The 15759-nt window shown below is 43.6% G+C and overlaps 1 protein-coding gene across 7 annotated transcripts in view; it reads right to left on the reverse strand.

Moving 5' to 3' along the window:
• LOC6532747 (Down syndrome cell adhesion molecule-like protein Dscam2) overlaps positions 1-15759 on the reverse strand; it is a 44804-nt gene that overhangs the window by 28548 nt on the left and 497 nt on the right. For 6 of the 7 annotated variants that reach the window (XM_015194103.2, XM_015194108.2, XM_015194104.2 and 3 more), the window contains exons 2-5: positions 8138-8547; positions 1192-1328; positions 761-882; positions 623-681 (exon numbers count right to left, since the gene is read on the reverse strand). In XM_015194103.2, coding sequence (XP_015049589.1) covers positions 623-681; positions 761-882; positions 1192-1328; positions 8138-8189 — 370 coding nt within the window. In that variant the 5' untranslated portion in view covers positions 8190-8547. Of the gene's footprint in view, positions 1-622; positions 682-760; positions 883-1191; positions 1329-8137; positions 8558-15759 lie in introns of those variants that run through there. The other variant, XM_039373502.1, reaches the window with a different exon arrangement.

Here is a 15759-nt window from a genome sequence, read left to right on the forward strand (position 1 = left end):
CGTAACTTTATGAACAACTCCAAGTACCCTTCAGCCATTAGGGTATTTTGCCCGCAGTCAATTCTCACACACTGAGGCGCCAAATTAGCGCGGAGCATACCATTTTTTTCCGCTTGGCTTGGACGGCATTTGGTAGGAACTGGTGGCTTCGTGGGGATAATGAATGGGTATGGGTGTGGGTATGGGTATGGGTATGGGGATGAGGATTGGGATTGGGATTGGGAAGTAGGGGATAGGGATGGCGCCTGGCCGACAGCATTTGCCGGCAGCAATAGTAATTAAAACTTGCGTTGCCTGCTTTTAGGCTTTTGCCGGATGAAATGGGATGGGTTTGGTGATGGGAATGCGAACTGGAATCGGGACTCGGATTGGGAATACAGGGGCGGCGCAGTTGGGCGTCCGTGGGCAGCGGGAAAAACTTTCCAATTAGGCCAAAGTTTTCGACAACCACAACAACAACGACAGCGCCGAAAGCCAAACTCACTTCGTCAGCACAAATCAACTCGCTGGCTATAAATTCCCAATGTTTTTTCTCTTTTTTATTTTTTTTTTTTGCTGGCCTCTCACTCGCCGCTTGCTGGTCGTGTTTTACGTAAATTAATTAAAATTTATTTCAACTTACCGCCGCGCACGTGAACCTCCCGACTGAGCACGGTGCCCACCAAATTGCGCAATTTGCATCTGCCGGTTTAAAGGACAATGGATTAACAATCAATCTGTGATGGGTGGAGTTGGGAAGCTCCGATCCTGGCCATCTCACCTGTAGACGGTGGCGTGCACCTCGTGGCGGTACTTCTCGGCCGTGAAAGGGTAGAACATCATGCTGCCGTTGGAGAGCTGGAACACCATGTCCTGCTGCGGCGGGATGGGGGTCCATTCCACCTGGCAAAAAATTCCATTCGGAAAATTGCAAGTTAAGTTAAAGGAAAAAATATACATATAACAATGTTAGATGGATTCATGAAAATAATAAATAAAAATATTAGTCGAAATAAAATAATTTCGTTGAGTGTTCTTTCGGCAGCGTTTAGCATTTGCTTGTTGGCCAGTCAATTAACTTGGAAATGAGCAGAAGCAGCGCCAAATGCCGCACAGCCATGCATAATTAAACAGCAATATTAAATGGCGGCGAGGAATGAAATAAGTTGGAAATGGAAAAGGAAACGGAGAAGGAGCTGGAGAAGTTCTCACCTCCGGCGGGGGACTTCCATGCCCAGAGCATTCTATGAGTCCGCCCGAATTGTTGGAGAACTCGACGCGATGCGGTGGCTCATGGAGAAAAATCGGTCCCTGTAGATCCAGTCCATTTACAAACTGGCTGCTCTCGGCTGCAAGAGAAGATGAAGGAATTTCGTTGAAAATTCGGTGAAATTTAAAATTTTAATTAAATGCTGGCATTCGCTGTGTTCGCTCTGTGTGCTGGCCAAAGTTAATTTCAATTTTTGTTAGACCAGCCAACTTTTCTACACCCTCCCCCAAAAAAAAAAAAAAAATTAAGTAGCAAGCATGCCAGTGGCTTTGGCTTTTTCCCGGACAATTCCGCTTGAGTGGGCTGGATGGCTTGGCCTAAATTTTAATGAGGCGTCGTGAGTGCCGTTGGCCCACAACAAAGGACGCTGCGGAGACAATTGCTTTTTACCTGCCGGCCATTGTTGCGGTCGCCGGCCACAAAAGCCGGGCTCTAATTGCTTCACCAGGCGCTGAGCATTGCATAATTTTCGGCCGTGCTTTAAAATGTGGCTGTGTTGCGGCTTTTATGTCTTATTTATTATTCATTCTGGAACTGTGGGACTCGAGCTGTGCGGCCGGACACGTTAAGGCGCTGTCTCCTGTCCAGAAAATAACCAGAAATTCATGTGCACCAACTGAGCTGACTATGACACATGAATAATTTAGCGTGGAAGGACCATCTTCGTGTCCTGTACACTCGGACATCGTCTTGCGGGAAAATTTTGCACTTTAGATTACTTTGACTGTATGCCTAGGCTGTAAATATTTATATAAAGTGTAGTCCATCATAAGGAAAAGCTAATGATCAAATCTTAAGAGGAAATGAGGACTATTATCGAACATTTTTTGCGTGCTAAAAGAAAATGTTAAATAATTGTTTATAAATTACTTAACTATTTAAATACTCCCACTTCTCGATTTTTATACCCGTTACTCGTAGAGTAAAAGGGTATACTAGATTCGTTGAAAAGTATGTAACAGGCAGAAGGAAGGGTTTCCGACCATATAAAGTATATATATTCTTGATCAGGACCAATAGCCGAGTCGATATGACCATGTCCGTCTGTCCGTCTGTCCGTCTGTCCGTCTGTCCGTCTGTCTGTCCGTCCGTATGAACGCTGTGATCTCAGGAACTACAAAAGCTAGAAAGTTGAGATTAAGCATACAGACACCAGAGACATAGACGCAGCGCAAGTTTGTCGATTCATGTTGCCACGCCCACTCTAACGCCCCCAAACCGCACAAAACTGCCACGCCCACACTTTTGAAAAATGTTTTGATATTTTTTCATTTTTGTATTGGTCTTGTAAATTTCTATCGATTTGCCAAAAAACTTTTTGCCACGCCCACTCTAACGCCCACAAACCGCCCAAAGCTGCTACGCCCACACTTTTGAAAAATGTTTTGAAATTTTTTCATTTTTGTATTGGTCTTGTAAATTTCTATCGATTTGCCAAAAAACTTTTTGCCACGCCCACTCTAACGCCCACAAACCGCCAAAAACTGTGTTTAAGACTCTCCTTCTCCCTTCCACTAACTGAGTAACGGGTATCAGATAGTCGGGGAACTCGACTATAGCGTTCTCTCTTGTTTAAAACTATAAAATTATTTTGAAACCTTATAGAATATTTGTTCATGCCTTACGTAGTAAGATAAGAAAACTTCTTATGTTTCTGCACTTTTACTACCAATTAGTCTTATTTAAATTCTTTGTTATTATGTCCGTTTAATAGCTAGCAAAAATTTAAAAAATACTTTGAACCCTGAAGCAAAGGACATTATCTACTCGAACCATTCCACAATGATAATGGCTGGACACTTTACCCCGAGTGCAGTGGTATTGTTGCGAATGTTGGTTTTCCCGGAGATCTTTCTATCACTTTCTGTCACTTCAAGAATCCCTTTTTGGCAGTTGGCCCCCAGTCGCAGTCGCAGTCCCAGTCGCCTGGCCAGGCCACAGGACTTGGCAAGGAGCGCTGCTCCTTGTGGTACTTTCAACAGCAGCAGCCGCAAAGTATGCAACACTAAATTTGTAAGCAATTTTCAGCCCCAGCAACGCCGCACTAGAGCAATAATATGAAAAATTGTTTTGTCAAAAAGGCATTAGGCGGCAGATAAGGACGACCGAGCTGCTCCTTGGGCCCGGTTGCATGCCCCAAAGTGTTGCAAAGTTTGTGCCACTTTCGTTGCGGTAGCCCGCCGCTTGACACGCCCCCCCCCCCTGCCTTTGCAGGATCCCCTCATGTCCCAGTCGTCCTGATTTTCCTTCGCCTGGCAACACGCTGTCAACTGCAATGCCCAAAGGAAATGCGCCGCAAAAGGATGCACGAGAAATGGAGGGGGGGGGGGGGGGGGGGGGGGGTGAAGAAAAAAAATAGAAAAGCTGACTGGAAAAAGAAAAGCAAAATGTTTGCGGAAAGTAAAAAGTGTTTGCCGCAAGTTGCAGCGGTTGCCACATGACGACGGGGGAGCACATTAAATTTGCAGTTTTAGTTTTTAAGTCACTTAAGATAAAGTTTCGCCCCCCACAAACTTTACTCCGCCAGACACGGTCTAATGAAAATTTAATTATCCATCCGAAGAGTAGTGCTTTTTTTCTCTGAGTTGTAATGGTGAAACGTGTGCGTTTGTGGATGTGGGGGAAATATTTTTTTGCAGGTAGGATTTCAATTAAAACTTTATCTTAGGCCCGGCACAAGTTGAAGCTAATTAGAGCACTTCGCCACTCGCAAAACTGTCATCGAAGTGTCCCACATTTCAATGCGAGGGTTCCTGCTGGACAATGGCCGCCATCCATGCCATCCATGGCGTCCATTTGCGATGGCCCAGAGCATCGGGAGCACTCGATTCGATTTGTCAGCCGCGTCAATCAAGGAAGCTGCTGTGGAAGTGGAGCTTATTAATGTAAGTGCCGAGCACATTTCCCGAGCTAAAATCAATTACGGGCCAAAGAAACGCTCAAGCTGGAGAATGGAAAACTAAATGAAACTAGCGATGCCAGCGGCAGGCTGCATCATTATCACGGATCATTAAAAATTGCCGTGAAGCTGAGCTGGAAAAAGGAAATGAATGGGTCCGCTGCGAAGGAGATGGAAAATGGGCGAAGAAAGGAAAAGCTGGCAAACAGAGGAGCGGAAAACAGGAGTGGAGGACCACTGACAGTCGAGCTGACAAAATGCAAATGAGCAGCGGGAGAAAGAGATTCAGCTCACACTCGACGGCGACTACTCAACGCAAAGATGCACTGCGAAAAAAGGTATGAAGAAATATTTATAAAACGTGTTTGAAAGTACACAAAAATATATACATATGCTATACTTTTTTCAGACACACTGACTTTAGAAACAGACTTTGAATCACCCCTGCTTTTTGTGAGTAATTATTATAATTTTAATGACTTTTGGTGTATAAGTGTAGCCGTGCTTAATTACGAAGAATATCCAGGGGATTTGGAAAACAAAAAAGCAAGCCATGGAATGGAGATTTAAATTCACATTACGTTTACTTCGCCAGAACAAAGCGAGCGGAAAAATCTTTTCGAAAAGTGTCTGCAAACAATAATGAAGTTGCCAGTTCCCAGTTCCCAGTTTTCAGTTGCCGGTCGCTTCAAAGCGCTCACTAAATCAGAAAAACTTTTCCCGCACGCCATTTAAATGAAATCGCAATTTCGCGACAGCAAAGAAGAAAATCGCCGAGCAGAGCAACAAGAGCAGTAACATTAAAGCTGATTTGCATATGCCGTGAGACTGTGAGACCGAAAGAGCAGGGAAATTGTCTTCGCTGCCCCTATATCTATATACATACCATATATATCTATGTATCTTCGGATGGGACAGGAGTGCTGTTTGTTTTTAGGGGGTCGGAAAATGGTTTGAAAAATATAAATGTTAAAGTGTTTACCATCGTGCGCTATTCACACTTGCACAATATTTTTCCGAAATATTTTCAAGATTTTCAAGCGAATAGATTATATTTTTATATTTTTCATACATTCTAACAAGACTTTACAAAAGTTTATTTGATTATTTGAGCATTTAAGGAATCAAATTACATCAATATGTAAAATTGCCTTTGAGCAGAATGGTAAATATGTACGTTGTATACATTCAATCTCAACCAGCAATATTTGAATCTGCAAATAAATAGGCTGAGAAAGCATCAAGTGGCAGAGCAGATTTTATTCCGCAGCCGAAAAGTAGGCACCGTTTAATATTTAAAGTAGCACACGGGGCGGATGAGTGATGGAGGGCGTTTGCTTTTGGGGACTCCGGACTCTGGGTGTTCCGCGATTCCTGGTATTCGGAATGCTCCGAGTGTTCCGTGCTTTCAGGAGGTGGCCCTCAAGTGCACGCATTTTTCTGCTTAAAAGCCCCGACTAATGCGATGTCGAAGCGAAATCTTCATCTGTCTGGGTGCGCAACAAAGCGGAATACTCCACGGATATGGCTGTGGATGAGGATGTGGATGTGGATGTGGATGTGGATGCGGATGTGTGTGTGCAGTAGAATCCGGACTGAGTGTAAAGTGTATTTACTTAGGTCAGGGCACGTAGGGCGCTCAGCAGCCAGGGCTTTCAGCTGCAACTTGACTTGCTTTGACTAAACAAGCTGAAAAACAGGAAAATTGCTTAAATTGAAAGCTTGAATGTTTTAAAACCGAACTGCATTTGGCCCGGGCAATCTCATTATTCAATCCTGCATTTACCCCGTATCTTGCAGCTGCATTTTCTGTGCGAAAATAATTAAGCTGCGTTGCCTGAGTCTGAGTGGTGGGCTTGAGCATGTTTTATCCCGGCCTTTTGTGCCCGCAACACTTCCTTGACGAGTGTTTTTCCTCGAAAAGCCAAAGTTATCAGCAAAAGATCAACGACTCTGTGCGCCCCCCGCCGCTGCCAGTTGATATCTACGACCATGTCCTCGTCATCCTCGTCGACCTTTTCCCGGTGCTTTGTATTCCATCCATGGCTAAGCTGCGGGCTGATGTTGCTGATGTTGCTGCTGCTGGTTGAGTCCAATGATGTTGCTGCTGACTGTGACAGTAAAGGCCTTTCTTTACTTGCTGCGTGTTGTTGCTGCTTGCTGCGTGTTGTTGCTGCTTGCTGCTGCTTGTTGCTGCTGTTGCTATTGCTTTGCTTTTTCTGCCGCTCCTACTGATGATGAAGCTGATTATGCTCTGCATGCTTTGGACTTAAGCCCGGTCTGCTCCTTGGACAATGTTGCCAGCTCCACACAAAAGCAGCCCGCCTGCCTTTGCCTTTGGTCCTTTGGTTCTTTGGGGCTTGTTTTTGTTTCATAAAATAGCAGTCACCAGTCAGGAGCCAGAAGCTGCATAATCTTGGCCCTCCTGCTGTGCTGCGATGTGACGAACTGCGAAGGGGCAGGAGGAGCACCATCCTCCATAGAGCAACTCACTGCTTTCATGCGCTTAGCAAACGTGACATTCGGGGTCATTCACATTTCGAGGGCGTGTTGTTGAACTTGGTGTGAGGAGGAGCGTGGTGGACTGCAGCAGGAGGCACACACAGAAGCCGCAGCTCCCAGGGGCGGACTTTGCGGGAAGTAAGCAATCTCCTGGCAAAGGGCTATCTTAGCCAAAAGCCAGGGGATTCTTGGCTGGCTTTCTGGCTGCTCCAAGTTGAACTTAGCCCACCTGCCAGGAGCCATTCCGCACCTGACTTCTCCAGGCTGCTGGTGGCGTAAATAAAATAAATAAAATATTTCAGAGGTGTGGAAACTTATGCATATTCAAAACTCTGTTATATGAATAAGATTTGTAGTAATTTTACATGTTCTTGAATATAATATTCTTACTACAAACTTCAAGCTAAAGGCTTTACAACATTTTCTAGATGATTAAAAAAGTTAAAAGTACAACAAACAATGTCAAGCTTACGAATCTTGTTTTAAAAATTAAAAAATAATTTTTGTACTCTTAAAATGTGTATTTTTTATGACATCGTTTTGCTTTCCCAACTCTTTTCGCTAAGTGAAAAACTTCTTTCACTCCTCCAGAGTTGTGCATTGTTGAGCCCGAGTAAGTCGCTCCTGTCCGCCGCTTTTTGCTCTTCGCCGAGTTGCATGCACCTTGGTGTGGCAGACGGATTCGGTTGCTAAATGCCGTGACACATAAGACAATGAGGATCTCTAATTATGGCTCGAAAACTGCAATTAACATTTGATCCAGCCTGTTTCGTGTGGGTGTGGGTCTATGTGTGAGTGAGTGGGTTCATGGGGGTCTCCTTCTTTTGTGTGCGTGTGTGGGTGTGTATGGCTTGAAGTGTCGAGCCACGCCAACGGCAGAAAGTTTCATAAATGGCGCTTCTGCTCCTGCTCCTGCGGCTGGTCCTGTGACTCCAGCTCGTCCTCCGATGTCCTGGCCTGCAAAGTTTCGCTGTTGACTCCGTTTCTTTGAGCGCCACGCAAACGCAACACAAACAAAAACAAAAGTGAAACGTGTGCCTTTCAATAATTCAGTTTTATGGCACAAACTCCGCAACTTCGCAACCAGCCTTTTGTCTACCCGCGAAAGTTGAGGCGGCAGTCGCTCATTAACGGCGATACATGTGCACATATATGCACCTATGTGGCGTTGCGTTAATTGAAATGCTTTTCGCTTTTCAATTCCACAGGCCCACACACAACCCCATCGAGAATCCTTGTTCCTTGCGCTTATGTTGCAAATTTAATTGCATACTTTTGCGGGCAATGGAAGGGGGAATGTAATGAGGCTAAAAATGCTGGAACAACATCGATATTATTACCAGTTTCAAGGATTGGGTTTCTAGAAAGCCAGGTAATCAAGGCTTTTTAAGTAAAGCTAAGTTCTTATTTCAGTTATGGCACTTGGTTCGTATCACAGCGATTAAATTTCTGTGTTTAATAGAAACAAATAAAAGAGAAATACTCACCTCTTATGACATATAGGATCAGGATGGCCTTAAAAAGGCTGTGTAAATCCATTTTTTATGAGCACTAATGCTTTCCATTACATTTTTTATGTCTGGATTTTAAATGCCGAATTTCGCTTGATTTATTTGCTATTTGTTATTGCTGTCGTTTTGGTTCGCTTTCGCTCTGTTTGTTTCGGTTATTTAATTTCTTTCTCACATCCACAAATGCGCTGCTCTGATTGAAGCTGACTGAAAATGTTAATGGTTTTCTGGCACAACTTTGTTGCTGCTGATGCTGATGCTTTTGTTATTGTTGTTCTTGTTCTTGTTGCTTGTTTGTTTTTCCGAATTACGCGTCACGGAATTTAGTGTTTCGTATGCGTTGCCAGAGATTTATGCGACCAGTGATTTTAATGCTTATGCATCGCCTAAAAGAGCATAATAATACGATTGGTATATCTACATAAATAAAAGGACTGAAAATATTCTTTATTAGTTGGAGCTTATTTATAGATGTAGTGGAAACGATAGCATTCTACATCATTTCGTACAAATGGCTTTAAGCTGCCTTCAAGTGGTTACTATGGAATTCCGGCTTTTGCTTTTGATTTCACTTGACGGCAGTCAGTCAGATATTAATCATGTCAAGTCAGCTACACAAAGCACCCATCCAACCCAGCTGCACCACTGGGGGATCTACGAGCTCCAGAAAGCGGAACCACAGAGTTGGGAACACGCAGAAAAATAATTGTTAAATTAACTAAGCGAAGTGCTAATTGAGAAAATAAAACTATGAAGGCAATACGGTTTTTAAATAATTAAATACAAGTTTTTTGAACTCAATATATTATAATATATTCTACCTGCCAGCTTATACAGGATTTTATAGAAAAAACATAATATAATATTTGAACTTCATAAATAAATATTTGAAATGACCTTCACGCAATCTCTGTTCAAATATTTGTTTAGATTTTTTTGGGATTGGTTTCAGAAATCCCCTGCTGTACTTTATGTTCCCTGAATCTGGGCACTTGGGAAATGAGTGGTGTTGCTGGGACTCGACTCCCTATAGTTTTCCCCGTTTTTCCGGGTTTCGGCTTTTGCGCCCCTTTGAGCGCATTTTTATGCGAGAAGATGAAGGCGAAAAAATTATGCATCAGCGCGAAATTGGAGCGCCATAAGTTGGCACTGAAGTGCTGACATCCTCATCTGAAGTTGAGGCTGCAGCCGAGTATCTGGGTATCTGGGTGTGCGGATGCGACGACGACGAGTATCTCGTGGATGCAAAATATGACAAAAATATGCTAAGACACGCGTGTGTGTGGGAGTCCTTTCAGCATATCCCTCCTCCCCCCCATCCGACAAAATCCCCCCTACATTGTATTGCCTGGCTGCCATTACATTAACTTTGCCTGTGGCCAGCCATGACAGGATCGCTCCCAAAAGCCAGACGACTCCCCAAGGTAAGCTTCTGGACATTGTAGACAAAAACCTAAAAAAAAAAAACTCTCGAAAAACGAAGGGGAGCAAAAAATGCGGCAGGAAGCGAACGATATTTGCCGAAACTTGAAACTATGCAAAAGGGACAGGAACAGGACAACTTGATGCGATGGAGATAAAAAAGAAACGTATAAAACTGTCAATAACGATAAAGCACAGAGGCGTGCAGGGAGGGGGGTTTCTTTTCCGGGGGATTGGGAGTACATGGTTGTATGTGGATGGGTATGCGAGCAGTAACAACAAAATGCCGCTTAAGCAACATGGAAATTATGCCCAGTGCGAATATCATCAGCAAACTGCTGGAACAACAGACAATGGTTGTCGGACAGCCAGCAAAATGGGCGGTAAATGAATGGGGAAAGTCATGGGGGGAAAATGCTGCTGCTGGAAAATGCTACGTTTATTTCCTTCGTTACTTGTTGTACGAGTATTTTACTTCTCCGCTCCTTCTTGGTGTGTAAAAAATCATGACTTGGCAATTATGCGGCAAATGTGCGCACTGGGCTATCCAACTGCTGCTGGCAGAACGGGCAAACAAAACCGACTCTCTCTCTCTCCCTTTGCACACACGGCGGATGGCAGGAGGCGAGGAGACATAAATATTACGCATACGCCGCATTGCACTGCCAACGTTTGCTAAATTGCTGGCAATTAGTTTAAAGTGCGACAGCAAAAAATCAAAATTGCTGGCCTAAGCAGCTTTCGCCGGTGAGCATCCGTGTTCGCCCTAACTAAATCAGCCGGAAATCTCATTAAAAAGGTACGGAAATGAAAATTAAACTAAAAAATGTGAAGAAAATTGGGGTAGGAATAATTGGATTTTACTTTACAAGAATTGCCTTTACTTTCAATTAGATATAATAATTATTCACAAAATGCAAGCACAATAAACTTCAATCACTAAGAAAATGATTGTATAAATCTACCGACGGCGATATCACGTATACGCCACGTAGTCGAGCAAGCATAAACCATTGAAGGCAAGACATTGGTAGTTTCCTTGCTGAAGGACTAGACCTTAAATCAAACATTTAAATGGACTTCGATGGGTGAGCAAACTTTGTCTGCCACCCAATCAAAAGGGGCACGATTGCATCAAAGTGGGAATACACTTGTGAGCTGCCTTTGTAAGCGGCTTCTTCTCCAATTTCAAAGCCATCCCTTTGATCTAATGTTTCCAAGGCGTCTTTGCCAACGGCTTAAACACTTGAAGTCAGCTTCGATTTATTTATATTACACTTAACGTTGTCTCCTCGATCTTGGGCTCCCTGTCTGTGACAATTTGTGCATTGAAGGCTGCCCATCCATCCATTCCAACCCGCTCCCTATGTGATTGGATGGGAATGAGGAAGGATGAGGATGTGGATGTGGATGGGGATGTGGTTGGGGAGGTCAAGACAAGTGCAATTTATAGACTTCAACGCTTGGCCGGCTACGAAGTTTTCTCGTCTGGTCTGGTGCCGTATGGCAGCCATCGTCTGCCAAATACGTGATTTATTTTAATAGATAATCATTATGCCATCGATTTCTATCATGTCTGGGAGTCTGTTTCGCTTGTTGCATGCCCCCATTTACCCCTTATTCCTACACCCTCGTGCGCTACGTGCGTCAATAAATCAAAATCAAATGGCTTTCAGCTTATTGTTTTGCGTGGGTAAATAGAAAACATGTGCGACCTGCTCAAGTCACGTGTAAATAGCGATGGGAATGACGCAGGGTGTTTTACTTTTACCTTTAACTGGGTTGCAAGTAGGGTTAACCAAAAGAAGTTGCTTGTTATTTATAAATATTCTTGAATGTATGCCAATTTTAAAACTACTTTGTTTTTCATATTATAAAATACAGCAAGTAAGTAATCAGTAAGTATTTATTATAAAACTTTCCTTCAAATCTTATATCTTAATCCTTTGCGTTGCCTGCTTCTAAACACTTTAAAATGTGGCATAAACCTTTAAAGAATATTTGTTGAAACCCCTGTTAACATCATTTTTTCTAGACCAGGACTTACTTTAACCCTTTTTGCATTCGGCACATGAAAACCAAACACTTTAAGCGCTTTAAGCGGTCATAGTTCACGGTTCATTCACATGGCAGATCCGCTCCAGCCCTCTCCTGAGCCGTATTTAAATTGTGCCATTATGCACTCGAGTTCCATCCGCCCCCTTTTGGCCCCACCCCTCTTTGGAGCCCCTTTGGACCCCTTCGCTAATGACTTTTTACGGCGTCTCTGGCGGCTGCTGCTGCCGGCGAAGGCACAAAAAATCAATAGAATGCAAAGGGCCTCTGCATGGGAATCTCAGCTGGCGAAACAAAGGTTCACAGACTACAGGATTGCGGATAGAGGCTATGGACTATGGGCAATGGGCAATGGGATTGAAAATGCAGAGGCTCGGGGACACTGGACATCGAGCTGGAATTGTAATGGCCAGCCGGCTGTCGTCTGTTGCATAGTAATTGTAACACTGGCCGACCGGCTGGCCGCGAACTAACAAACAAACAAACAAACCAGCCAGTAGAGAAACAGCAAAAAACAAGAGAAGTGGAATTAGAAATAGAAATGAAACTAAAAAAAAAAATATGAGGAAAATCAATAAAGCAAAGGCATGAAGCAACAAACAAACAAGCAAACAAACAAGCTCAGCGAAAAACCAGCGAAACGAAGAGAAAGAGAGCCTGAAATGCATAACAAACTGTGAAATGAAAAGCCAGCAACAAAATTGTGCAAGAAATTATATGCATATACACAAATATATATTTATATACATATATATGTATATATACAACATAGAAAGCAGAGAAGGCGCAAAAAAGGGGGCCTCTTGCACTGAAGTGCACATAAAAATCATTTAAAAACAGCAGCCAAGCAGACGGACAGAAGGAGGAGGGAAGAAAAAGGCTCTTTCCCAGGCCCTCGCCCCTCGCCCCTAGATTTCCCCCAGATTTCCCTGGCATTTCCCAGGCTTTCCCAGCTGGGCCCAAGGTAAGTCGTGATTCGAGGGGGGGGCGGGCAGAAAAATTGAGTTCAGCAAAGGGGTGCGAAGGGGGGTGTACACAAAATGGGTCTAAAGTCATAAACTTTTTCCACATAGCAGCTGATGCCAACACGTTTCGGTTACAGGCAACTGTGGGCTTTTTGTTTTTGCGCCATAGTTGCTCAGTGATTTTTCCTGGGCCCCGTTACTATGGTCTTTTGTGTTCTGCCGGCTAACGAGCCGAATATTGGGTTAAGTAAAATATGTACCGAATGGAAAATGGTAAATGGAAAATGAAAAATGAAAAACAAGGAAAAATTCAGTGCCCGAGTACCTGAGTGGAAAGTATTTGTGAGCAAACCGAAATAATGATGTGGCCAGGGAAATGTAAATTTATCAAGCTATGCAGATATTTTCTTTTCTCTACTTGCACTGTTTGGCCCGAAAATAGCTGAAGTGTAGGTCTTGAGACGTCATATTTATTTAATTATTTTTTATCATTGCCGCAAAGGACTTCTCCATCGGGCTGCCAATCAAATCAACTTCGACCTCTTCGAGTTTGCGTGTCTCAGCGGAACATTGGATGGGACTTATTCACCCCGACGAACCGAACATCAATCATGAGCAGTCAGTCGACCCGCAGCAGTAATAATTTTGAAATGCCAGTTCCCCGCCGCTTAAAATGTCACACGCCAATCAAATGTATGTTTGCCTGCATAAATAAACATGCAGCGCAGAGGTTCGCTTAAGTATGAATTATATGTGGGGCCAAACAAAATATCATTTCTCAACTTTTGGCAACTTTGGCATTCGTTCGCATTCCTCTTTTCCCTCGACAATCTTGTCTCAATTTCAGATGCATACTATATATACGAGTATTTGCGGTGGAAAGTGATTTCTTAATTTGTTACAGAAAAACTTTAACCTACCCGCTCGGCAGCAGGGGAAACCCCTTTACTCAAGACGCTAGCCCATATTTCTCTGGGTTAAAGTTGAAAGCAGGAAGGAAAGTTTTCTTGAGTTGGGACCTCGGAAAAAAATCGTACGTGACTTTTGTGGAAAATGATGGATCACAGTGTGTGTGTGTGGGTGTAAAAGTGAAACTTGTGCCGCCTTCTAATTAATGTCAATAGCGGTGGCAGGAAGTTATTTGCCACATGGGTTCATATTTCGGTGCTTTAGCTGGAAGATTGCGCATACGCTGCGTGGTGTCGATTCAAAAATTGCGTATACGCACTGCTGGCAGCTGTTGCAGTTTGCTGGCCACCCAAAAATACATAATGTCCAAGCGAGAGAGAGAGAGAGAGAGAGATCAAGAGATTGAGAAAGAGAGAGGAGAGCGAGCGGCCACGATGACCGAAAATTTAAATAAACCAAAACTCGATGCCGGCTACTACTATTACTACAACTACTACGCACGACTGTGTGTGTGTGTGTGTGTGTCTGTGCATTGTGGTCACTTCCGCTGTGCAACGCATGAAATACGAGCCATTTTTACTACTACACATCACAGAGGCTGCAACATGCGACATGTGTGTATGCGGCAATCGATAAATTTTGTGTGTGCAGCGCAGGAAGAACAACAACAAAAGCACAGCCACTGCACTATAAGCCAGATATGCCAGATACTATGCTATATATACACATATATACATATAGGTATGTGCACATACAAAGCGAGTGAGTATCCGCATGAGTATATGCCGGCACAGACAGATTTATAGTTTGTCATGGCGGCAGCGGCCAAAGTAGTTGCAGCTTCTCTCCCGCTCACGAGGCATGCAGCACTTTTCGTTCATAAAATCAATAGGCCGCCCTACCACCACCACCCCCTATTTTCTCTCACTGCATTAGCCGGCCGGTCTTGCCTTTATATAGGTAATACCTATATATGTATGTATGTGTATGGAGCAGTACGAGCATGTGGAGTACATGGAGTGCACGCAGCACTGCTAATTGCTTGCATGCGAAACGTAACGTAACGTAACGAAACGAGAGCAAGGAGCCAGCTTCCCAGATGCCCTGGCGCACAAAAGAAATATAAATAAATGCCATTTGCCCTCCACACAATACGGGGAAAATGTCAAACAATTAAGCGGCAATTAGCAGAAAGCTCGAGAGTGCCAGCAGCAGCCAGCCAGAAGACCAGAAGACCAGAGAACCGGAGCAACGGAGCACCGGAAAGGAGGGCGACTGCTACGTGAAAGCGTTGCTAAACGTGTCTTCGGCTCGTCGAAAGGGGGTTGAATGTAAAGGAGCTGGCGAAAGGACCAAGGACCAAGGGGCAGGGAGCAAGGAGCAAGGAGCAATGGAAGCGGGGCACTCAAGGCAGTCGAGGTAGTCAGGATGCGGGATTGCATTATGCCTTATTGATAAGTCCCCCGGTGGAGGACAAGGCAAGCTCCAACACACGGACTAAGGCCATATGGAACAGTACTTGGAAAAATCTTACACGGTCAGTATTTAAACATTCACTTTCTTTTGTTTCCTTGGATGCAAAAATAAACATCATATTAAAATCCCAAAAAAATATTTTCAAAATTCACGCTTTTAACATCTTAACAATACGCTTAACAACATCTAGTAGTATAAAGTAAGAAACTTAACCTATCCCAATAGCTTTCTCTAAGTTTTATTCAATAAAACATACAAAAAAAGGTGCACAGCATTAATTCAAAATATTAACCCTGTTAAAAGTGTTTTTATTCGTTCTGAATAACTGGCAGTTTCTTCTTTTTGAGCACTTTAATAACGCCTTTTATCGCTACATAATCACAATCACTCCCGCTGCGCCAAAGTCCCCCAAATAAACCCATTCAATTTGTTGATAAAACACACTTATCTGCCCGTCAAGCCATCAGCAGCTAAGCAAATTTGCATGCAATTTTCCCTCACGAGGGGAAGCAGCACTTTTCCACTTGATAGCTTGATACTACGTGGGGCAGTGTCGTGGGGCAGGGAAAACTGGAAAATAAAAAGATTGCAACATGGCTGTTGCACTTGCTGTTTCTCTTGGGTTTTAGCACGTTGTTGCAATTCAATTTATTTTCAATTTGCGCGCATGCAAGGCGAAAAGTCGGCAGGTGGGCTAAGCACCTTTAACACCTTTTTCGATTAGACACACAACATTATCAAGCGCGATTTGGCGGATTTTTTCGTTGTCTC

The sequence above is a fragment of the Drosophila yakuba genome, chromosome 3L (genome assembly GCF_016746365.2).
Source record: "Drosophila yakuba strain Tai18E2 chromosome 3L, Prin_Dyak_Tai18E2_2.1, whole genome shotgun sequence".
NCBI lineage: Eukaryota > Metazoa > Arthropoda > Insecta > Diptera > Drosophilidae > Drosophila > Drosophila yakuba.